We start from the raw sequence: 26,628 nt of genomic DNA on the forward strand, positions 1-26,628 counted from the left end.
GCCCCTACCCAGCTTGTGCTCGCTCACTTTCTCAAAAAGAAATTAAAAAATTATACACACACACATTAGCTGGTGTAATTATGACTGTTTTTCTATTTTCTTTAATAGTTTGGTGTGTTTTACATTTTCTTTTTTTTCCTTTTTTTTTTTTTAACATTTATTTATTTTTGAGAGACAGAGCATGACCAGGGGAGGAGCAGAGAGAGAGGGAGACACAGAATCCAGAGCAGGCTCCAGGCTCTGAGCTGTCAGCACAGAGCCCGATGTGGGGTTTGAACCCACGAACCATGAGATCATAATCTGAGCTGAAGTTAGACACTTAACCAACTGAGCCATCCAGGCTCCCTGGTGCATTTTACATTTTAAAGAACATATATATTTAAGTTATTTAACCTCTTCAGAAAAAAAGAACTTCATATGAAGACATCTAAGTTCTGCTCATATAAAGAGACATTTTTACCCAATGAGACAAACCATCTTACTAGTCCAATCACACGAATAGCCTTTACTACTTCTCTTTCCTTCTTAGAAAGGAGAAGTGTCCAGATAACATTAATAGACTTCTACTAATCCTTTAGATTTGAAGAACTTAATCTAATCAGTTTATATTTTGGGTGCTAACTTGTGTGCTAGTTGCTCTACTGAGGGCTACAAGGATTATGAAGAATATGAATAATAATAATCACCATTTACAGAGTACTTATTATGTCCCAGAGTCTATTTCACAATAGCCCTATGAGATATAGATGATACTATTCCCTTTTTACACATGGGACAGTGAGGCTCAAAGAAGTTAAATAGCATGTCTGAATTACACAGCAGCAAAGCCTAGTAATATACCCAACTCTAATTCAGAAACCACTGCAATTTATATTTTCTTCTGTCTTGAAAAAAAAAAAGTGTCCTTTCTGCCATCAGAGAGCTTTTAGTAGTAACAGGAAGAATGTACAGAGCACCAAATGATTGCTATAAGATATGGTTTGGGTATTCCTTGGAGAGAAAGAATGTTGGGAGCTGAAGTGGTTAGGAGAAATTTTATATCAAAAGTGAATATTAGGGGCACCTGGGTGGCTCTGTCAGTTAAGCGTGAATTCTTTATTTCTGCTTCGGTCATGATCTGACAGTTCGGTTTGTGAGATCAAGCCCCAGGGTGGGCTCTGTGCTGACAGTGTGGAGCCTGCTGCTCCGTATTCTTTCCCTCTCTCTCTCTGCCCCTCTCCCTGCTTATGTGTGTGCACGCTCTCTCTCTCTCTCTCTCTCTCACTTTCTCTCTCTCTCTCACTTTCTCTCTCTCTCTCACTCAAAATAAATATTTTTCTTAAAAGTGAATTCTGAGGTTAGCTTTGAAGAATGGTTAAAACTTGAATAGTCAAAGAGGAAGAAGAACTGATGCATGTAGAGGGGAAGCAGTAAGAAAGCAGAAGAGCTCAGTGTGAGATAATTTGGATAGGAATATAGCTAAAGAGGAGGGTTTGATAGAAGCACAGTATGAAAGAGAAGCCTGAAAAAGTAGGTTGGAGATCTTAAATGCTAAACTGAGGACTCTGAGATTTTATTTTATAATAATATATAAACCTATACTGAATACTTACACATTCTAGGCACTATTCTAAGAGCTATACATGTGGGATATCATTTAGCTCTTACAGTAAATGAGGCCCAGAGAGGCCAAGTAAGTTGCCACAGTCACACTGTTAGAAGATGGTAGAAGAGCCAAGGTTTGAATACAAGGAGTTTAAATCCAGAACCTTTGCCTTCATCACAGTACTACTGTGGTTCTAGAGTCCATGGTAAGTTGAACAAGTTTCAAGCCCAGGACCATTGACCTTAAACAAGTAATATATTTCACATGTGGAGTAGTTTTTTTTTTTTAATTTATTTATTTTATTTTATTTATTTATTTTTTCAATATATGAAGTTTATTGTCAAATTGGTTTCCATACAACATCCAGTGCTCATCCCAAAAGGTGCCCTCCTCAGTACCCATCACCCATCCTCCCCTCCCTCCCACCCCCCATCAACCCTCAGTTTGTTCTCAGTTTTTTAAGAGTAGTTTTTAATATTTAAGATAAGAAAGGTAATGTGACCAGACAGTGACACCCTATTCATCTTGAGGATAATCAAAGAGAAGTTAAGGTATTTGTATTAATGGCTTTCAACTCAGCCTACTTTTCTATGCTTATCTGGTCCATTGCTCTCACTTAACCCCAGTCCTCTAACATCCAAGTTGTGTCAGTCCATTGTTAACCATAGTTCAGTGGTTCACAGAGTGTAGCTTCTGAATTGGCAGCAGCAACTAGGAACTTGTTAAAAGTCCCAATTTTGGAACCTCACTCAAGACCAACTGAATCAGAACCTCTGAGGGTGAAGTATAACAATGTATTTTAACAATCCCTTTAGCTGATTATGATCCATGATGAAGTTTGACAACCATTGCTGTAGTAGACTTTGAGATTTCAGTTCAGGAGCAAATTACTAAAATTTTTTGGCGGTACTGATAGTAACATTGGGGAACTATTTGGGATCTTACTCTTGAGTGTCTGCTCCTGCGTCCACAGTGTAACTTTATAGAAATAGCCATGGCTTGCTAAGCTAGTAAGCATTTTAAAAGGGCTTTTTCTCAGACTCTTTGATTCTTAGTAATTATATTTTGTAAGCATACCTCAACTTTGCTTTCTGACTTTCATTCGTTACCGAGAACCCAAACTCTAAGTGAAAGTTGTTAAATCAGAAAATATTTCCATTAATTTTGATAGAAAAAAAAATTGTGTTTTGTAATTATCTAAGGTACCAAAATAATTTGAGATTGAAAAATATATATCAGTTGAACAATGAAAACAATTTTGAAAGTAAATAAAATAGTAAATAAAAATAGTCTATACCTAACCTCTAATATAATGACAGTTTATTGTACCTGCAAAAAGAGGAAGAGAAGACTTGATAGTAAGTGGTGGCTGGTGGAGGAGGAATACAAAGGAGTCATTCTTTGGAAGATGCTGGAGAGTCAGGTAGTAGTAGTTTTAAGGTTAGATATTTGTGGTTATCTTGCACTTAAAAATAGGTATAGCACACCTGATCCAGCCACAGGGCTACAGAAAACATGGCCTATTCTCTAGGAGCCTGGAGAAGGAGTGAGATGCTCCAATAACTTACTCTATACAAAAGCAAAAACTAAGATCTTGTTGGAAGCACAAATATCAAAAGAAGGAGTGACTAGGGAAGCTTATAGACCCCTCAGTCTTCAAACTAAAGCTGAGAAAAAGAGGGGGCTCCTGACTAGAGGGCATGGTAGCATGTCCTTTCATGCCACAGAAGGAACAGCAGGGAAGGAGCTCAAGACAGATGTCAAGGGACTGGGAGTCATTTTGGAGCACTTGAGAAAAAGCGGGGAGTGTCTGTGACAGAGCAGTAGGAAAAGGATCACTAGGCTCATTCCAGATATGTCCTGTGGGCATCAAGGGGCTATAGAAAGTGTTTGAAGAGAGCAGAGCATGTTTTAGGAAGCATAAAATCAACTGAAAAAAAATAGTCACAGCATAGAAAAATACTGTTCGGGCAAAATAAAGGTGAAATACAAGAGCATCTTTGAAATACAGAAGGAGTGCATGCACTCAACAGATGGAGAAAGTGTAAAGAATGCTCCCTCTTCAATTCTCTAGCTTGGTGTACATATGCAAAGAAAATTTTTTTTTCTTTTTTTTTAATGTTTATTTGTTTTGAGAGAGAGAGAGAGAGAGAGAGAGAGAGCGCGCGCATGAGTGGGGAAGGGTGGAGAGAGAGAGGGAGACACAAAATCAGAAGCAGGCTCCAGGCTCTGAGCTGTCAGCACAGAGCCCGACATGGTCTAACTCACAGGCTGAGAGATCATGACCTGAGCCAAAGTCAGATGCTTAACCAACTGAGCCATCCGTGTGCCCCCAAAGCAAAATTTTTCTGATTCATCCAAATATACCTGATTTATTAATTTGGTCTTCATAATATTCTCTGAATAGAAATGATTATATTGAGTACAGCAATAGGTGTGTTTATAAAATATCACTTTTGTTGTATTTTGGGTAGGTCTTTGATTTTATTTTTTGAATTATAGTAAAAAAAAAAAAGGCAGAGAAGAAAGAGTCATGATCCAAAAAGTGGCTTGATTTTCAAGATACATTATGATTATAATAAAAAGCCACCTAACAGTCATTACGTGAGGCATGTCTATAATGAGAAATGGCATATTTAAGAACAAATATAACCAAAAACTGTGCTTTAAAATTAGAACTCTTGTCTTTGGTTGCCAGTTGATCTCCAGGAAACCTGTAAATGAAGTCTTTTTTTTTTTTTTTTTTTTAATGTTTGTTTATTTTTGAAAGAGCATGAACAGGAGAGGAGCAAGGAGAGAGGGTGACAGAGGATTCGAAGAGGGCTCTGCTGACTGCAGAGAGCCTGATGCAGGGCTCAGATTCACAAACCATGAGATCATGAGCTGAGCTGAAGTCAGACTGACTCAGTCAGACTGACTGAGCTACTCAGGTGCCCCAGAAGTAGTTTTTAACTATAAATTTTGTAGGCTTTCTAATTTCTTTCATGTAGCCTTTTTATGTCCCAGTGTTTTAGTCCATTTGATCTATAGCTTTGTCTCTTCCTATTTGTATTCATACTTTGTTCTTTTTCTTTCTTGAGTCTGAAGGTAGAGCAAGAAAGGAATCATATTGTCTATAGATTTGGGGGGGATTTTTTTGTAGCTGTTGTTATTTTTGGTTTAGAAGGTTAGGAGGTAAAGATGTCTATTTTACTAGATATGTAGAACTCCAAATTCACATATATAATTTTTTATAATACCTTATTTATTATGTGTTTCTTAAACAGGAATGTAGATGAGTTCTCTCTTGAATAAAGTTATGTGGGTGCAAAGATTATCTGACTTCACCCCCAGAAATATACCACATAGGAAACAGTATGTTGAATTGGTTTTGTTTTGGTTTTTTTGTTTTGTTTTTTATCTTGGATATGAAAGATCAGAAATTAGAGAAAAATTGCCTTGTTTTTTGTATTTTTATAATGGGCACATTACACTTATCCCCACTGCCCAAACTTACGTTCATTTTAAAACAAAATGCTTTGGGGCGCCTGCATGTCTCAGTCCATTGGCTAAGCATCTGACTATTGGTTTCGGCTCAGATCATGATCTCATGGTTCATAAATTTGAGCCCTACATCAGGCTCTGTGCTGACAGCACAGAGCCTGCTTGGGATTCTTTCTCTCCCTCTCTCTCTGCCCCTCCCCTGCTCGCTAACTCTCTCAAAATAAATAAATAAACTTCAAAAAAAATTTTTAAGTGCTTTAATGATGATAGTAAGACATTAAATGAAAGTCCTTTCTAGTCATCAGGGATGGCAGGTAGAATTGACATTATTATCAAATTTTTTTCAGCTTGTCAAGTTAATTTCCTTCCCACCTCCATCTAGAGAAAATAGTACAGTTGACCCTTGAACAACGTGGGGGCTATGGGTGCCAACCCCCTGCACAGTCAAAAAAAATTCTGTGTATATGGGGCACCTGGGTGGCTCAGTTGGTGAAGCGTCCGAGCTCAGTTAGGGGTCATGATCTCACGGCTTGTGGGTTTGAGCCCCACATCGGACTTTGTGCTGACAGCTCAGAGCCTAGAGCCTGCTTTGGATTCTGTGTCTCCCTCTCTCTCTGCCCCTCCCTGCTTGTGTTCTGTCTCTCAAAAATAAATAAATGTTAAAAAAAAAAACTTTTTTTTTAATTCTGTGTATAATTTCTGACTCTCCAGAAATTTAACTTACTAAGAGCCTACTGTTGACCAGAAGCCTTACAAATAACCTCAACAGTCAATTAACGCATATTTTGTATGTTATATATTATTGGATTTATACTTTTACAGTAAAGTAAGCCAGAGAAAAGTGTTAAAATCACAAGGAAGAGAAAATACATTTATAGTACTATACTGTATTTATTGAAAAAGATCCATGTATAAGTGGACCTGTGCAGTTCAGATCCATGTTGTTCAAGGGTCAACTGTACATTTAAAGTTGACATTGCCATAGCTGTACTACTAGGATGTACCTGAGAAGGTACACACAGCTTGGGATTCCTGCCAAGATCATAATGCTTGACCCATGAATAGCCTCTTTTTAAAGAGTTAAAGTCTGATGCTAGGTTGATACAAACTTTGTAAAATCTTACATCAGTCCTAGTTGGTGCTGTTGTTTTTATAAAATGCAACAGGTACAGAAATGGTCAGTAGTAAAATAGTTATACCTACTTGTTCCACATATAAGACATGAGCTTGAGAGACCCAGACCTGCAGTTTATGGAGAAGAAATCTAGACATTGAATTTTGAGAGATGAACAGTGGTTCTTAAATTTAGCAATGACAGGAATAATTATTTTTCAAAAAATGCAAGATAGATAATATGTACTCTGGGTCCATCAGCTATGATTCAGACTAATTGCCTTCTATCCTGGTATTATATGTAGTCTGATGTTAAAAATCTGTTGAGAACAAAGCTATATAAAACTTGACCGATTCACTCTGGCCCTGTACAACTAATTCAGTCTCTCTAGCCTTCAATTTCCATATCTGTAAGTGAAAGAAGTGCAGCAAATATAAGGTCTCTTTTTTTTTTTAATTTTTTTTTTAATTTTTTTTTGAATGTTTATTTTTGAGAGAGGGAGAGAGAGACAGAGACAGAGGACAAGTGGGGGAGGGACAGAGAGAGAAGGAGACACAGAATCCGAAGCAGGCTCCAGGCTCTGAGCCGTCAGCACAGAGCCCGACGCGGGGCTCGAACTCACCAGCCGTTGAGATCATGACCTGAGCCGAAGCCACCCAGGCGCCCCTAAGGTCTCTTTCACTTCTAACATTCTGTGACTTAAAAAATTAAAAATCGAGGCGCCTGGTGGCTCAGTCAGTTGAGCGTCCGACTTCGGCTCAGGTCATGATCTCAACAGCTGGTGAGTTCGAGCCCCGCGTTGGGCTCTGTGCTGACGGCTCAGAGCCTGGAGCCTGCTTCGGATTCTGTGTCTCCTTCTCTCTGCCCCTCCCCCACTTGTGCTCTGTCTCTCTGTCTCTCAAAAATAAATAAATGTAAAAAAAAAAATGTTTTTTAAAGTAAAAATCTTTTCTAGCCAGAACCTGACTGCCATTACATACATTGGTAGAGAAGTATTCTGTTTTAAATCATTTAAGCCAAATAATGACTTTTCATACTCATTCCTGTTTTTCAGAAACTCTGTGAAGGTATATTTAAAGTCCTTGTAAAGGACATCCCAACAACATGTCAAGTGTCTTGCCTGGAAGTTCTCCGCATTCTCTCCAGAGACAAAAAAGTTTTAGTTCCTGTAACAACCAAGGAAAATATGCAGATACTGCTGCGACTAGCCAAGCTAAATGAGTCGGATGATTCTTTGGAGAAGGTGTCCGAGTTCCCAGTTATTGTGGAGTCATTAAAATGTCTGTGTAACATAGTGTTCAACAGTCAAATGGCACAGCAGCTCAGCCTGGAACTTAACCTTGCTGCAAAGCTCTGTAACCTCCTGAGAAAGTGCAAGGACCGAAAGTTTATCAGTGACATTAAATGCTTTGACTTGCGCTTGCTCTTCCTCCTGTCACTTTTGCACACCGACATCAGGTCACAATTGCGCTATGAGCTTCAGGGACTAGCGCTGCTAACCCAGATCTTGGAAAGTGCCTTTAGCATCAAGTGGACCGATGAGTATGAATCGGCCATAGACCGTAATGGACCTCCTCTCTCACCTCAGGAGACAGACTGTGCCATCGAGGCCCTCAAAGCTCTCTTCAATGTGACAGTAGACAGTTGGAAGGCACATAAAGAGGTAAGGTTGAGAAGAATATTCTTATCTACCTATTATTTAATTGGTCCGGGGCATCCCTAGAGCTGCCTGTAAGGTTTTAGTTGACATTTGTGTAACACTTACTAGAAAAATAGGATGAAGATGAAAAAACAAATATTTTATTTTACTTGTTTTTTATAGATTTAAAAAAATTTAATTCCAATATAGTTAATATGGATTATTATTTTGTAAGATGCCAAATATAGTTCCTTTTCTGAGTTGTACCATCACATGTCTTTTTTTTAATGCCTTTTTGAGGAATAAGGTTTAAATGATAATATTTGAAGGGAAATAAAACAATGTATTTCATAAAGTTACAGGCATTTATGATGACTGCCATCTTGAAGAAAAGATAAGATAATCAGGCCAGTTAAAACTGATCAATCAGAATTGATGTCTGCTCAGTAGAGTAAAAGATGCTGTATCACCTATCATCCCAATCTCCTAGAGTGTTATAGTATTAGATAACTATCAGAAATGTAGGACTACAACTAGATATCCAGGCTTGTACACAGTCCTAGAAAACAAATGTAATTACACTAATGTGTGAGAAAGGTTTTTTTCTAGACTAAGATCCTTTTCTGTGGCTTGGACCATACAGCAGCCCAAAAGTGAGGCAGATTTGATAGTTTATATCTAAGTACCCACAAGAACAATATGCTAAACAAGAAAGTTAATTTAAGGAAGAAGACAATTGTAAATGAAGTAGACAAACTTTTTTCCTTGCTTCTAGAATCTCAACATTTCACGTTTACCCTATTTAACCTTAAATAATGAGTGAAATTGAGCCCCTGCTTTAAAAAGAAAGAAAAGAAAAGAAGAAAGAAATGCAGTATGTTGGTGCCAGAGCAAATTATCTTTTCTGACAATTGACTTTAGGACCTAGGGCTAACATGTTGCTGTGTCCATTTGAAACATTTCTCACCATGAATACAGATCTGTTTTTGCCAGCAACCTACTTTGAGAAGATTATCTCAGTGCAGTGCTATAGTGGGAGAATGCAGGCATCTGAGTTTTCAAGTGCAAATAGGTCTATATTTTGAAACCAAATATTTGAAGATCAGTCCTAACAGCTGTTTTAGATGACTGTAGTATGGTCAGTTTTTCCTGAGACTTGGCAGGAAAACATGTGGAAAGCCCACATGCTCCATTTATGCTTTGAAACCAAATATTTGGAAGTATTTAAAATATTATGTCTCTATGCTTATTTGGTACCTTCTATGGTTATTTTTCTTACACTGTTTGTTTTGGTGTTTTTAAGTTCTCCATTTAGTTGCAAGAGCTCTTCTGAGACTGTTGGTTTTTCATTGTTGGGAGGCCCTGTTATTTAAATTGTGCCCAAAATAGTAGTTCACACTGTTCAGATTCCCAACAAAAGGGTGTACAAGTCAATGACTGCTTATCAGTATATGTATGGAATGACATGTGACATGTATCGGTAAATTGAGATTCGCCCTCATGAGTGTGCTTCAGTTAGAAGCAATAGTGGGGCTGGAAGAAGCCTTAGAAGATTTAAAGCAGCAAATACTCATTCTGTGGCATAGAAAGTTTATTTTCCGAAAGATAAATGAGAAAGGATCAGTAGTCCTGAAGCAGGCTTCTCAGCAGATGAAGGGCTTCTTGTGAGTTGTGGTTCAGTAGATGAAGCCGTTATAAAATGTGCCCAGTTAATGTTAGTCTGGGCTATTACTGAAGTTATCAGAAATTTAAACAGTAGTGAAAGTAGGATCTTGCCAACCCATTTAGGCAGGAGTGTGGGAAAGGTTATTTTTAAACCAGTTGAATCTCTGTGGGTCTCCAAATTCAAATTTTAGCAAACATTTAGTCAATCATTCAGTTAGTCAATAAATATTTATGGCCAATTACAGGGTATCATGCTGGCATGTGTAATATGTTGGCAAATAATAGACCTAGTCTCTGCCTTCAGTTTTGTTGGTGAGACAGGTAGTAAGTAAACAAATATATAATTCAAATTGTGTTAAGTGCTAGGAGAGAAACAGTGCGTTCATGATTGAAAATACTTAGCACAGAGAAGACCATGAAGGTGTCTCCTGAGATAGGAAGACTGAGAATGATAAAGCTGTTTGAAGATTGGGGAGATGGATGTTTCCCTGAAATCAGAACATAGAGCACCTTTTAGGGAGGTACCCACAACTTAGCATAAAGAAAGTCTATAATAAAGTTGCAGAGAAACTTGCCAATAAGAGTCCATTTACTTAGATTTTTTTTAAAGTTTATTTATTTATTTTGAGAGATATGTGGGGGAGGGGCAGAGAGAGAGGAAGAGAGAATCCCAAGCAGACTCTGCACTGTCAGCACAGAGCCTGACACGAGGCTTGATCTGTGAGGTCGTGACCTGAGCCAAGATCAAGAGTTGGACACTTAACCGACTGAGCAACCCAGGTGCCCCCATTTACCTGGATTTTAATAATTACTTGATTGTCAGATGCATGGCATCTTTCTCCAATTGAGCAAGCACCTAAAGAATTGTTAGTACTTTAAATACCAACTGAAATAAAGGGATAATAAAAACTTACTTTTTACAGAAGAATCCAATTTTAAAATACAATGTTAAAAATAACTAATATTATTTTCTTTTAATCAAAATGCATGCTCATTGCAGTAGATCTAGAGGAAAATTGCATATGAGCAATAAGTACAAATCACCTATAAGCTTACCACTCAAAGATAAGCACTGTTTGTGTTTTGACATGTATCTTTCTAACTATTCTTCATTGTAGAATATATAAATATAAACATGTATAATTTCTTTTTACAAAAATGCAGTAATTTTATAATCTTTTTTTCCTCAGTAAATGTTCTTGAAGAGTAGTAGTTTTCAAAATGTTCCCTGAAGCCATAAAGTTCCTAGGGGTAGCCTCTGGTGATGAGTGGACAGTGTTCCAGGTTCCCCACCCTCACTTTCAAAAGAGTATCTTTGATTGTCGCTGTTGTTTTTTTCTATTTAAATTTAGGTTGAAGGGCGCCTGGGTGGCACAATTGGTTGAGCACTCAGGTCATGATCCCAGGGTTGTGAGATCAAGCCCCACGCTCAGTGTGGAGTCTGCTTAGGATTCTCTCTCTCTCTCTTTCTCTCTTTCTCCCTCTCTCTCTCTCTCTCTCTCTCTCTCTCTCTCTCCCTCCCTCTGCTCCTCTTCCCCACTCGTGCTGTCTCTCTCTCTCTCTCTCTAAATAAAATGAAAAAAATTAAAAACAATTTTTTAAAATAAATTTAGGTTATAACTAGATATCATTTGGGGATAAAAAGAGTTCTGCAACCAAAAAATAATGTACCAGTTTATTTTCCTGTTAAAGATTGATAAATCCTTATGAAGGAATACCCTTCATAAGTAATTTTATATTTAATAGGTATATTTATACTTGAGTATTCCTTCATAAGGATTTATCAACCTTTAACAAATTCCCTATGTGTAGGCATTTAGATTGTTTGCAGTTGTTTACTATTGTAAATAGTAACACAGTGAATTTTCTTATTGTAAAATTTTGTAGATAAATTCCTAAAATTGTTGGGTCAAAGGATTTTTTTTAAAACCCTAAGGGTTGTTAATATGTATTGTCAAATTGACCTTCAGAAGATTAGTGCTAGTTAATACCTTTCCAAACCCTGGGGATTGCACCTTTAAAGATCTTTATGACCACAGCTCAACCGTTAGAGAAAATACAGATGTTTGGTTTTGGTTTTAACTGTTTTAGTAGGTATTTCTATCACTGTTCACTTACAATTCATTAAAAACAGAAAATTAATGACTAGGTTTTTCTTGAGGTTTAGCAGATTAGTGCCATTTGTTCATTTTAGGTTCATGTGTTAAATTCCTGCCTGCCTCCCTGCCTGCCGATACCATCAGGAATCTGAAGATTCCTTTCTATTCAGTAGTTGGCCTTATTTCCACACGGTATCCATCTGTCTTCCTCACTTCCTTCCTCTTTCCCTCCCTTTCTCATTCTCTCCCTTTCCTAAAGATAGTATGTTTAAGAGGTCAAAAGACTCCTTTAGCAGGACCTGAAGTCAGTTCTAGAAAAGTTAAATGAAATGGTCTTGTCTTCCTCCTGCTTTAACACTTTTGCTAAATCTCTTTGTTGGAGGAAAGCATGTTATTCTGGAAATCCCTTACTTAGCACACTTTCCCTCTGCACTGCTTCCCAGGTCATCAGTGCAATGTAATGAGAAAACATAAGGACCAACAAACATGTTAGAGCCAGACACCCAAGTGCAAGCAGGGAAGTAGTACCACTATCTGTGTAGTCAAAGGATGTATTAGAGTGACAGAAAACAGTGAATGTCCATAGAAGTTAATTGGGAATGTCACACTGTCATAGAAGAGGTTAGTTCCATGATTATTTTAGAGACTTTTAAAGGAAATATGGGAAAAGGACATAATATTAATTTAAAAAGCTTCAAGCTATGTCATGTTTGTTTGTTTGTTTGTTTGTTTGTTTGTTTTGGGGTTGTTTTTTTTGCTGAATCATTTTTGAGTAGACATTGAGTGCCCGGTATGTGCCAAATTCTATGTTGGGTATACAAAGATGCAAGATTAAGAAATCATCACTGCCTTCAAAGAACTAAAAGATTAACAGGAAAATCAGATACATAAACACAGATAAATATACGACTGTTTGTTACATTCTATTCTTCTCTATATTTTCTATATGTTTAAAAACGGGAAAGAATCACCTCAGTAATGCAGAGATGTTTCAAATGCCATATGTTCTAGATCTTTGAGGGTATGTCTGACCTCCCTGGGATAGTCTTTCTGCTAGCAACATACCCAGTACAGAGTAGACTTTCAGCAAATTTTTGTTTAATGAAAAATAAAATGTGATATACAGAAATACATAGGAGAAAAAGCCCAAAGTTAGCAGGGAGGGAGGAAAAATATATGGTACCTTTTAAATTTTCAAAGCTTTTAGAAAATTCTCTAGAAGTCTAAAACATTTAATAACATTATTTACAGTAGTAATTTCTAGCCTTTTTAGAGTTAACACTATCTATTTTATAACATTTATATCTCCCCTTGCAAATTAATTCAAAAAAGCATTGATTATTTTATGCCCATCACCATGTTAGATGCAAAAGATGCAGAGGTAAAATACATAATCTTTACCTGTAAAGAGACAGAGATTTTTAAATATACACAGTTTAGTAGGACAAATAACCATGGTAGAGGTAAGCAAAAGGAATAGGGTAAAACATAGGATAAAATGCTACCTGAGATACAGCTGTATTTCTAGGTAAGCATGCATACATTTATATGTGTGCATGTGTGTATGTGTGTGTCTGTGTCTGAGTGTCTGTTTCACTTTTTATAGGATTGAAATTAAATTTTCACAGGACAGGTTTCCTAAACCTTCTTGAAGAAAATTAGAACTATCCTGGGGTAACAATACCAGATCAGGACTGGTTGGTGAGCAGTATTCTCCCTTCAGACTTTCTCAGGCATTGTTTACATCAGTTGACACTTTGAATGAAAAGATGTGAGGAAACTGACACCTTTACCAAATAAAAGTGAGATCTTCCACAGTTTGCACAGAAGGAAAAAGCAACAGGACCATAGTAGAATCTGTAATTAAGAAGTGAAGCCTGTATAGAGATCCCAAAGAATTTTCTGAGTTTTTATCTACCTTTTAATTGAGTGTTGTTATCTCATTTTGATTTCCACTATCACAACAAGCCTATTTGCTTTCTCTCTGTTCCTCCTCCCTTTGTCCTTGGTGACTTTTTTCTTCTCAATCTTTGGAGATAATATGATTTCAGAGGAGAGAATATTGATGTCTTAAAGATACCAAAATTAAGATGAAGCAAGTAAATTATAGTTATATAAACTGTATTTGTATAATGTTTTATAAAGAACAGTTATATTTAATCTTTCCAGCATCCTTGTGATACAGCAGCATTAACTACATTTAACACATGGAGACATGAAAGATCAGAGTGTTTAAATTACTTACGGAAAGTCACATAGCAGACTAATAGTATAGTATCCATTCTAACCTTTGTTAAATAAGACTTCTTAATGATAACACTCATTTAACCAATATTTATTGAGACATAGACTAATGGAATAGAATAAAGAGTCTCGAAATAAACCTACACATATATAGTCAACTGATTTATGATACAGGTAACACTGAAGTGCAGTGGGGGGAAAGTGGGCTTTTTAATAAATTGCCCTGGATCAATTGAAAGGCTGTATGGAAGAAAAACGAATTTATTTTATTTTATTTTATTTTTAATGTTTATTTATTTTTGAGAGAGACAGAGCATGAGTGGGGGAGGGGCAGAGAGAGAGAGGGAGACAGAATCTGAAGCAGGCTCCAGACTCTGCGCTGTCAGCACAGAGCCTAATGCGGGGCTTGAACTCACAGACTGTGTGATCATGACCTGAGCTGAAGTCGGACGCTTAACCGACTGTGCCACCCAGGCATCCGGAAAAACAAATTTAAGTCCCTACCTTATACCATACATAGAACATTAATTTGAGATGGATAAGGACCTTAATATTAAAAAAGGTAAAATAATAAAGCTTTTAGAAGAAAACAGATTATATTCATGACTTTGTCCTAAACAAGTCAAACATTTCTTAAGTAGCAAAGATTTCTAAAATAGGACAAAATAAAAACCAAATCTTAAAGCCAAAGTTGACAAATTGGTCTTCATTAAAATGAACTCATCAAGAGAAGAAAGTAAAAAAAGCAGGCCACCAAATGGGAGAAGATATTTGCAACACATCTATAAATAAAGGATTGTATCCCAAATACATTAAAATCTATACAAATCCATACAAATAAAGTCAGTCAACCCAGTAGGAAAATAGTCAAAAGGCTTGAACAGGCACTTCACAAAAGAGCTATCCAAATGACCAGTAGTTACATGAAAGCTCCTTAGTTATCAGGGAAATGCATAATAAAACTATGAGACCACTGCACACCCACAAGAATGACTGAATTTTAAAAGACTGACAATACCAAGTGTTGACACAACCGTAGAACAACTAGTGAGAGTATAAATTGGTATAAACACTTTGAAACACTATTTGGCAGTATATTCTGAAGTCTGACATATGTATATGACCTGTGATGCAGCAAATGAAATGTAAGAAAGTACATTCACAGCAGTACTCTTCAATGTAGTCCCAAACTGGAAACAATCCAAGTGCCCATCAAGAGTAGGATGGATAAATAAATTGTGATATATTCATTGTATTTAGCAGTGCTTTCTTAACCAAATTGGTGAAGGATCAGATTTTTTGCCCTTGCTTTCAGAATGAAATTCTTGTATAGTGCAATATTACAATGTCAAACTGGAAAAGTTCCTAAATGCTCACACCTTCTGCACTCATGACACTGCAGATCAGTGGCAAACAGGGTGCGGACCAGCAGTGATCCACAGACTACATCTCAAATATTACTGCTCTCGAGTGATGAAAATGAACACACTGCACCTAAATACACATGACAACCTGAATGAATCTCACAACCATACACAAAGGGTCTATATTTTATGATATCATTCAAGTAAAATTCAGTGAAAACAAAAAATCACTAACCTGCAATGTTAGACATTCAGATTACCCTTGAGGATCAGGAGATTGTCATTTGAAGAGGCCAATTCTGGAGTTCTTAATCTTAGTGTTGGATCATTTTTGTGCTGGTTATATGGATGTGCTCATTTTATGAAAATTTATCTGGCTGCCCACTTATGACTGGGACTTTTTTTTTGTTTTACTTACCATTTACATTAAAAATTATTGAACATCTATTAAACACATGCACTCTAAACTTGTAAAGGTAATAGAGTACTGGAGAAAACAGTGGATATTGCCAGTATGTAAAGAAATGTGGCATTACAAATTAATGATTTTATGAAAGGAATCATAACAAGATACAGCGATAGAAAATAATGAAAGAAGAAACCTACTTAGATATGGTCTAAGTAGGTCTTTTCTAATGAAATGGTCTTTCTAATGGTCTTTTCTAATGAAATATTTTAGCTGAGACCTGGAATATGAAAAGGAATCAGTGATGCTGAGATTGGAAACAACAATCCAGGGATTTGACAGTTGTTTTGAGTAGAGAAAGGGAATTTAGTGGATTTATAGTAAAAGAGGGCATTGAGCATATAGGTACAACTTGGGAATTGGCGTTATAAAAGTTGGGACAGGAGGAAATGGGATGGAAAGAAGTAGGATTTTGGTTTACAGTTGCAAATAGAAAGACCACAATGGATAGTTTTGCAAGAGGCTTGTCAACATCAGCATGAGAAGAAATGATTGTGATATCTAGAATAAAGGAAAATCTTGTTTGAAAGGAAGTGCATTCCTAGTTAATTTTCAAAACCGAGGAAAATATGATCTTATTAAGAATTAACAAATGGAAGAATTTTACATGTGTTTCCTGTGCTTCATGTAATTTGGGGTAAGCAAAAGTGTATTTACATATTAGAGAATTTTGATCCAGGCATTTGAAAATGGACAGTGAATGGGACAGCATTCATTTCAACCCTACCAGTCCTAGTGTCTCTGGCATTCTACTGACCCCCCTCCCCTTTTCTCTATTCCTTCCCCAACACATGATTATTTTACTATCACTCATTTCAGCTCTATCAGTCATACTTACCTTTTGTTTCCTTCTTCCCTCATCCTTTCCACTCACCTTCAAATGTTTCATTCCAAGTACTAAGCACTTCCATGTGTATCATCCTCTTTAATCCTTTTATAACCCTACCAGTCTCATATTTGTGGAGATGTGTGTGGGGAAACTTTGGCTCAGAGAATCTGTATGACTTGTCTAAGGTCACAGCCTAGACTCCAGACTCCAAGTGAAGTGCTTTTTTACCATTATGCTACTGAGGCCTTCATCTCTTCCAAATGAACATATGATGGTGTTAGGCTTAAAATACTGTCATCTGCATTATGAGTAATGCAATTGTGCTCTATTGTTTGTTAGATCTTATAGGAGACATCATCTCAGAGGGCTGAGTTATATATATGAATATATGTATAATATTTGAGTATATTTCACTTTATATAGACTTGAGATTATATGTAAAACTGAAGTTTTTAGATTTAAAACATTTTTAATAAAGTTTTTAAAATTTTAAATAGTTTTTGAGGTAATCGGAGACTTCCTGAAGTATAGCATATGCAGGATCTCTATTATAATTATCATTTATTTTACATGTCTTCTTACTTACTAAAAATCTGGAAGCAGAGAGATATGACCTTGATGCAGGTAATTAAAGAAATTATAATGGCCCAAAATCTCAAGAAGAGGCCCAAAATCTCTAAAAGAAGAGGAGGTAAACTAAGTGATTATTCAAAACTTAGCTTATTTCCTACTGCTTGCCTTCTTCCCTCTGACTCTCTCTGTGTCTTTAATAACAATGAGTAAACATTGGAAAAATAGGAGATTAAACTCAGATCACTTGTTTTTCATCACTTGCTGGTAATTCTGGGGGAACTAGCAAGATTTGGGAGAACTAGGAGATTAAGAAGACTCATTAATGAAGTTGACAGATTATACCTTTTAATTTATTGCTTTTGAAATAAGAAATGAGGCAGTTAAGTATGTACAGCCCACTGTTAAAATATCTGATAGCATTACATCTGTTTGAACTTTTATAACCACTAGTAAACTCTAACAGTATACTATCAAAAGAATCTATAGACTTTCTGAAAATGGAAAAGATCCTCAGGTGAATTGAGTCTTAAGGTAAAAGAGAGTAGGAAATGCATGGCTGTTGATCATGTCTCTCTTTGCCTGACATGCCATAAAGGGAGTGGTTAGATCAGCATCTTCTGGTTTTCAGCCACTTCTGGAGATGGCTGTTCATATAAGACAGTAACTATTAACTTAGTATTGAGAATTTTGTCTACAGTGTCCTGACTTCTATTATTTATGGTATAAGAATGACTGTTTAGGGGGACAAATGGTCCAGAAGATAGCTCCCAGGGATGTAGGAATACACCAGACTCCTTCACTAAGGCATTCAATCCCCAATTTTTCCTCTTGTCTTTTTTATTTGCTGTAGAGTGATTCTCATCAGTTCCGTGTCATGGCAGCTGTCCTTCGCCATTGTTTACTAATCGTAGGTCCAACTGAAGACAAAACAGAAGAGCTGCACAGGTAGGTAACTTCTGTGTTGATATCTCAGTAGAGGACATCATCAATTCTCGATGTTTTTATGCTTCTAATTTTAGTTGTTATGAGTACAGGAAAGTGAAAATACTCTGGTAAATCAAGTAACCGGTAAGTCAGAAATCACTACCATGCCCTGATGACAAATTTTCATTCTGTCCCCTTTGGAGACAGTTTGGCATTTGTTGCATTCAACAATAAAACCCAAAACAACAGTAATAATAGCACAGTTCAATAGTTATTGAATAATGGGGCGCCTGTGTGGTTCAGTCGGTTAAGTGCCCGTCTTCAGTTCAGGTCATGATCTCACGGTTCATGAGTTCAAGCCCCATGTTGGGCTCTGTGCTGACAGCTTGGAGCCTGCTTCAGATTCTGTGTCTCCCTCCTACCTCTGCCCCTTCCTTGTTCATGCTCTGTCTCTCTCTCTCTCTCTCTCTCTCTCTCTCTCTCTCTCTCTCTCAAAAAAAATAAACATTAAAAAAAATTTTTTAAGTTATTGAATACTATATGTGACATTATGCTAAGTGCTTTATAAAGATTAACTTCTTTTAATCAGCACACCGACCTTATCAAGTGGGTACTATTTTTCCCTTTCAATAGATGATGAAATTGGGGCATAGAAAGATTAAGCAATTTCTCTGCGATCACACAGCTCTATTAAGTGACAGAGCTTGTATTTGAACCCTGCTTTTAATTACTACACTCAAACTAATGTTTCCACTAATTTCATTGTAAGAGTATTTACCAAAAAGTGTATCTTAAGCAATATGGATTAGTTAAATTTTAAAAACCTATTATAAGAATTGGGTCATAGTCTCAAGTATTAATATATAAAAAATAGTTCAAGTTTTGTGTCTTGCCTGTTGGAGCTATTAATGGACAGCTACTAAAATGTATCATTCTCTGAGAACTGAGTTAATACATTTTTCTCCTTCTTTTACTTTCTATTCTAGATCAGATTTGTATTAACAACACTTACAATTTTAACATAAGACTGCTTAGGGTGCTTTATTCTTTAAGAATATAAATGGCATTTTAAACAACTCAAATAAATTCAAATCTGCAAACAAATAACTTTGGCGTTAACTCTCTTTTACAAATAAACTTAAAATTGGGTTCTTCATAGCTTTTGAGCATTTACAGTATTCTTTTTTTCCAAAATATGACTTAAGTAAAACTTAATAGAAACACAACCAGAGTGTAAAAATGAAACGTAACCTTGTTATTTTTTAATCAAATTCATATTATTTTCGTTATGATCAGCAATTTATTATTTGATATTATGCTGAGTTTGTTGGTAGGTTATCTTTATGTACCCCACCCTGCAAACCTCAAAAGATTATTTTCTTCACAGTTAAAAAGTGTGATTTTTTTCCTTCAGCTAGAGATCAAAAGTTCCTTTAATTTTTTTGAGTCAGTGCCTTTAAAAAATAATCAGATTAGGGCACCTGGGTGGCTCAGTCGGTTGAGCGTCCAACTTCGGCTTAGGTCATGATCTCACGGTTTGTGGGTTCAAGTCCCACGTCAGGCTGTGTGCTGACAGCTTGGAGCCTGGAGCCTGCTTTGGATTCTGTGTCTCCCTCTCTTTCTGCCCCTCCCCCACTCACACTTTGTCTCTCTCTCTCTCTCTCTCTCTCTCTCTCTCAAAAATAAAATAAAAACATTTAAAAAAATAATCAGATTAAGTGCAAAAATCATAACCACTAAAAAGATTTTATTAAGCGTTTTTGACTTACTATAATTTTTTTCATAATCAAGAGACACTGTAGATACTAAAACTTAAAAAAAAATGGATTTATGGAAAGCCCAGGAGTAAATTGGTGGCTTTTTTTTTTTTGAAATCAGATATTATAAGTTAAATGGTATTCATACAAGAATGTGAAGAGAGGGGTGCCTGGGTGGCACAGTCAGTTTAGTGGCTGACTCTGATTTCAGCTGAGGTCATGATCTCACATTTCATAAGAATGAGCCCTGCTTAGGGCTCTGTGGTGACAGCAAGGGGCCTGCTTAGGATTCTCTCTCTCCCTCTCTCTCTCTGCCCCTTCCTCTCTGTCTCACTCTCAAAATAAATAAAGGGAAAAGAATGTGAGGAGAAAGTGGGGAATTGTCACACTAGTTACAAAAACATTGCCAAAGATTTCTCTGATAAATTTAATATATTTTTTTAAATGTTTATTTATTTGTTTTTAGATGTGAGAGCACACATGTGCGTAAGTGGGGGAGGGGCAGAGAAAGAGGAGGAGAGAGAGAATCCCAAGCAGGCTCCACGCTGGCGACACAGAGACTAACTCGGGGCTCCATCCCATGACCATGTGATCAAGAGTTGGACGTTTAACTGACTGAGCCACCCAACTGCCCCTGATAAATTTAATATTTTAACACAGCACCCAGTATTTGTCAAAAGAGAGCAAGAAGAGAAGTTTTAAAAATCAGATTTTTTAAAAAGTAATTAGATTTCTTTATTTTCCTAATGATATTATTTGCTTTAAATATTTATTCTTAAATAAATTTTAAAGATATTTTTCTTTAAATTTGATTTTATCTTAAAAGTTCCTTTGATAAATTTCTATTAGGTACACTGTAAATAAGAAGGGATATCCCTAGAGCCACAAACAGGATATAGGAGTTTCTCAGAGGCTTTCCCAGGAGATTGAGGTTGTGGCTGACTTGACAGTTTATCTGGAAAGGCCCTGCATGTCCCTTTAATCAGAATTAAAGTGATTAGTATCATTGGAGAATGATGACTCTAGGCTAAGCCATTTAAATACAGAGAAAATTGCTTTAACCTCAAAGAGCTATTTTAGGAAACTTACTAGAATTGTAATACCTACTAAATTCTGCTTATTTGTAGTGGCCATGAAAACTGTGTGTGTGTTTAAGGCAAAGTTAAAACAAAAAAATCAGAATGTTTTTCAAAGTAATATTTTGTTTCAGTTTTTAAGTTATTTTCTAAGTTTGTTTTTTTCTTTTTCTTTTTGACACTTGGATTTAAGGACAAATATGATGAAATAGGTAAACCTGAATAGTATGTGATTATGCATTATCATCAAACTCAAAGAGTTGTAGTAATGATTCAATAAGAAATTAATAAAGAGCTATTGTCCCTGGCACTGAGGAAGCACTTGGCAGGTGGGAAGGCTGCCACTGCCACTTCTGTAACTATTACTGTAATAAGCATACTGGCTTTTAGAACCAATATTTAGTTCCAGATCTCTTCCAACTTTTAAAAGTTGGTTTTTGATTTTGATATTTTGTTTAGGAACTTATTTCTGTGTATATCCTGTGATCATGTAGAGAAATCTATTTTCCAATCATCTAAGCTTTTCTGTCTATCATACATACGTGTCATGAGCCTACTAGGCTCCTCCAGGAAACGAGTGAGTAAAAAAATACCTTGGCAACAGCTTTTTCTGATGTGCTGTCTCTGTAAGACAGTGCCCTTTTTTTTCCCCACCCCCAGAGCAATGAAGAGGACAGGGACATTGAGATAAAATGAGTTAGCTCACACGGACAGCTGACCTTAACCTTTATTTCCACTAATAAGCGTGTGAGATAGCTTTAAAAATCTATTTATTCTATTTCATTTTCTCTTGTCTATACTTAAAGTAACAAGTAAATTGTTGGTTTGAGCCATCTTTTTTGCTACTCTAAAGAACACATCCTAATTCTGTTCTTCTCTGCTATCTTCCTGAACGTATTTTCAGCCCTCTTGTCCATAATCAGCAAGCTTATACATAAACAGCCAAAAACAGTTGCATGTGGATGTGGTTGTGGTTTCATTTTATTTTAGAAGGGGGAAGATGGGGCTGGCCTAAATGCTGGATAGTTGAGGAGAGGGGAGGGAAGGACCAGATCTGATTTAATTTCTTTTAACCTCTCCATCTAATTTCTTTCAGTTAGCACGCTGGCATCTACAAAATGCTTTCTCTCTCTCTCTTTTTTTTTTGAACCCAAAGAGCTGGTGTGTTTTTTATTTTCATTTTTTTCAATTTATTGTTATGTTATTTTATTGGTGTGAAATATACTATCAGTTCTACTTGTACATTTCAAACAAGCAATTAAACTTTGATCTGTTATTTGTTTTGGTTTTTTTTATAAATATGAAATTTATTGTCAAACTGGTTTCCATACAACACCCAGTGCTCATCCCAAAAGGTGCCCTCCTCAATACCCATCACCCACCCACCCACCCCTCCCTCCCACCCCCCATCAACCCTTAGTTTGTTATCAGTTTTTAAGAGTCTCTTATGCTTTGGCTCCCTCCCTCTCTAATCTCTTTTTTTTTTTTTTTCTTCCCCTCCCCCATGAACTTCTGTTAAGTTTCTCAGGATCCACATAAGAGTGAAAACATATGGTATCTGTCTTTCTCTGTATGACTTATTTCACTTAGCATAACACTCTCCAGTTCCATCCACGTTGCTACAAAAGGCCATATTCCATTCTTTCTCATTGCCATGTAGTATTCCATGGTGTGTCTTTTAAAAGTAGTGATTACCTCCCTGCCTTTTTTGTTTCTTTGTTTATTTTAAAGTTTATTTATTTATTATGAGAGAGAATGAGCATGAGTGAGGGAGGGGCGGAGAGAGGGAGAGAGAGAATCTCAAGCAGGCTGCACACTGTCAGCACAGAGCCCAACGTGGGACTTGATCTCATGAACAATGAGATGATGACCTGAGTTGAAATCAAGTTGGACGCTTAACTGACAGAGCCACTCAGGTGCCCCATGTTGTTGTTTCTTTGTTTAGACCAATTTATTTTATCTCACATATTGAAGTACCTAATGATATCTTATTACAATGCTAAGCATATGCCTTTTTTTCCAGCTTTATTGAGCTATAATTGACATATAACATTGTTGAAGGTGCACAGTGGTGTTGCTTTGATACACTTATATTACAAAATGATTACCACCACAGCATTAGCTAGGCATAATGCCTTACCCGTGGCTGACTTGCAATAAACGTTTGAAAACTGAGGGGAGAGAAGATGGGGGAATGGGTAAAATAGGTGAAGGAGATTAAGAGCTACAGACTTCCGGTTATAAAATAAATAAGTCACAGTGATGAAAAGTACAACATAGGGAATATAGTCAATAATATTGTAATAATGTTGTTTAGTGACAGGTGCTAACTACACTTATCCTGGTGAGCACTGAGTAACAGAATTGTTGAATCACTGTTGTATACCTGAAACTAATGTAACATTGTGTTTCAATTATACTTCAATAAAGATTGTTTTTAGAAGTTTGAAAATTGGATTTCATTTTGGCTTATATTTTTTAACTGAGCTCTTACTATATGATAGGCACTATGTTGAACTCCTGGACAACAAAGATGAATACAGTACAATCTGTGTTCTCCAGGGCCTAACCAACTAGGGGTAAAACAGACATGTAAGTAAATAAGTGCAGTTATTTTGATGAGTGCCGCATCAGACACGAGCAAGCTTATGTAGGAATGCAGAAAACAAGAGAGTTTACTTTGGAGAGATCAGGGAAAGGGGGTCTTATTTTATTTTATTTTTTGTTATTAAACCACCTAGCTCTTTAACTTCTTACTGTGAATAACACTTATGTAGGTGAACAGATATTTTCTGAACTATCACTGAGCACCATGCTAGGTGCTTGAAGGTCTCCATAGTGCATACTCTGGAGGAACATAGAGTCTAAATGAGGTGACAAGACATAAATATTAGGAAAAGTTAAATAACAATTCAAGACCATAATAGAAGAGCTATCACAAGATTTTGAGTAGTATTCCAGTGAATTAATTATCCAAGTAATAACTGCTAATAGAGTTTAAAGACAAGCTCACTGTGGTCTAGCATGATGAAGAAAGTCTTTCTTACTTATACTGTACCTATTCTCCATCCTCATCCAGACCTCTGGTCTCCTGGTTATTCCTTTTTCTTCTACCTATAAGCCCCCAGAGGCTTACTTTCTTCTCTCTCTATTCTGAAGCATTGGTTCATCATTTCAACCTGTCTGTACACCTTCATTTTCATGTCCTGCCAGTCTTGAAGCACCCAACCCCAGATCTGTCAGACCACCCACCTTCTCCACTTCTAAACTCAGGCTGCTCAGTCTTGTGGGACAGTTTTACTAACCCAGCAGATTGGTCCGTCCTATCTACTGCATGCAAGAGTTGTTTCTTGAAAAGCAAATCTCTGTTTAGAATCCCCTCAGGGTTCCCCTCTGTCTTTATGTTTCAGAGCAAACTTCTATTGTTATTTTGCATTTATTAATGATCTGTAGCCTTATCAGGGAAATCTGTTTCCCTGGCTTCTGCACCTTCCTCTTTGCCAGAATAACTCCAGTTTAAGGTCACCAGTAACCCATCTGGCCATAACATGCATCTCATGGCAATCCCCTTTATGACACTCCTACCCCACTCCATGCACACATACATGTACTTTTCTGGTTTCATCGCCTATTAGGTCCCCTCCTTTAGAGGCATTATCCTTTGCTTTATACTGTATACTTAGCACCTAGCATAGTAGGCATAGTAAATATTTGTTGAGAATGAAGGGAAGTTTGAGCTAGTCTTAAAGAATGAGAACATTCTAGGCAAGAGAAAACATGGTCAAATACAGAAATGAGTATGTCTCTATGGCACATTTAGAGAACAGTGACTAGGTTGCTGTGTGTTAAAAAGATATGCTTTGGGGCGCCTGGGTGGCTCAGTCGGTTAAGTGTCCTACTTCAGCTCAGGTCACGATCTCGCGGTCCGTGAGTTCGAGCCCCGCGTCGGGCTCTGGGCTGATGGCTCAGAGCCTGGAGCCTGCTTCCGATTCTGTGTCTCCCTCTCTCTGCCCCTCCCCCCGTTCATGCTCTGTCTCTCTCTGTCTCAAAAATAAATAAACGTTAAAAAAAAAAAATTAAAAAAAAAAAAGATATGCTTTGCAGAGAGCAGCATACAGGGGTCTTTCCATCCATATCTTATCCAATGTTTTCTTGATACTTCTCACCCGCTGCTACTCCAGTCTTCTCTTGCTCTTTACAGCAAAACTCCTCCAGTCGTGGACTCTCTGGTTCCTCTACTGTTCTTTCTTGAATTTGGTCAACTCATGCTTTAGTTCCACTGCTCAACTGGAATGGCTCTTAGTGACTTCTGTGGTGCTAATCCAATGGACATTTGTCATTTGTCATCTTGCTTGTTTGTCCACATCATTTGACAGGGTGGTTGCTCCATTCTTGCTTATATACTTTCTTCCAGGACACCAAACTATCTTGGTTTTCCTCCTACCTCACTAATTGTAATTTCCTAAACTCAGCCTCAGACAACAGAGTGGCCCAGGTTCAGCCCTCAAAGTCTTTCAGTCCACACTCATTCCCTCACTGATCTGATCCCATCTTTTATCTTTAAACATCATCCACATGCTAAAACTCCTCACTTTCTATCTCTAATCCAGATCTCCCTCCATGGACTCCAGACTCTTATAGCTAACTTCCTATCAACATCTCCACTTGGAAGTCTAATAGATAAACCAAACTTAACATATCCAAAATTAAACTCTTAATGTTCCCCTAAAAAGCTGCTTCTCCTGCAGCACTTCCCATTTCAGTTTATGGCAACTCTAGCTTTCCACTTGCTAAAGCTAGAACCTTGAATTCTTACCGTTCACAATTCACAAGAAATGCCCTTTAAAATGTATCCAGATGTAGCCACTTCATTGTTATCATCATGTTCAGTCATCTAAATTATTATAGTAACATCCCGATTCTTCTCACCTTTGATGTCCTACCATCTGTTCTCAATGCAATAGTCAGAGTGACCCTTTTAAGGTAAATTAGAGTATATCACCATGCAAAACCCTATAGTGGTTCCTTTTTCACTCCAGAATAAAATTAAGTTATAACAGCCTGCAAGACCTATCTGGCCTCCTATACCTATCTGATCTCCTGTCCTACTCCTTTTCTCCTTTATATAGTAGTTCAGCGAAACCATCCTTCTTACAGTTCTTCAGTCATGCTGCTGCATGACTTGGGGCGTTTGCTCTTGCTTTTCTTTCTGAAATGCTCTTTCCCCACATAGTTACGTGGCTCACTTCCTCACTTCCTTTAAGTCTTTGCTTAAATGACACCATTTTAGTGAGGACTACCCTAACCACTCTATTCAAAATTATAACCTACATTTGTCTATCTTACCCTCCTGGTCCCCCACCCCCACCCCAGGCCACTTATGAGCTTCTATGTGCCTTCTATTCGTTCATGTTATTTGTTTTGTTTACTTTTTACTGACCGTTTTCTCCATGCTGGAAAATAAGCTCCATTAAGACATGGATTTGTCTTTTTCTTCATAAAACAATGCCTGACACAAGTAATTAATAATTACTGAATTGAGCTAGAGTAAAGGTAGGAATTTACATCTGAAAGTCTTTTGGAGATCTTAAGTTTCATTTAAGTAAATTCTGTAGCCATGAAGAAAAGATATGTGAGCCCCAAGTATAAAGAAGATAGGTTTGAACCAGGAAAGATTTGTTAATGGTTGTAGGTCTGCATGTACCGTTATCATGCTTCTTGTTGTCATTTGGTATTAAATTATGTTTAGTCCAGTGATTGATACAGGACTGGATTTTAGATTGCCTTCCCACTCTCACAACTAACAAGGC

General features: G+C 37.0%; 1 protein-coding gene across 5 annotated transcripts in view; it reads left to right on the plus strand.

Moving 5' to 3' along the window:
* The window catches only part of RIC8B (RIC8 guanine nucleotide exchange factor B), a 103,403-nt gene that overhangs the window by 34,378 nt on the left and 42,397 nt on the right, over positions 1 to 26,628 (plus strand). For all 5 annotated transcript variants that reach the window (XR_006220204.1, XR_006220205.1, XR_006220206.1 and 2 more), the window contains exons 3-4: positions 7,237 to 7,845; positions 17,912 to 18,006. Coding sequence is in view for 2 of the 5 variants with exons in the window: in XM_042993095.1 (XP_042849029.1) it covers positions 7,237 to 7,845; positions 17,912 to 18,006 (704 nt within the window). In the remaining 3 variants the exon portion in view is untranslated. The remainder of the gene's footprint in view (positions 1 to 7,236; positions 7,846 to 17,911; positions 18,007 to 26,628) is intronic.

Source organism: Panthera tigris, chromosome B4, assembly GCF_018350195.1.
Source record: "Panthera tigris isolate Pti1 chromosome B4, P.tigris_Pti1_mat1.1, whole genome shotgun sequence".
In the NCBI taxonomy this organism is placed as follows: Eukaryota; Metazoa; Chordata; class Mammalia; order Carnivora; family Felidae; genus Panthera; species Panthera tigris.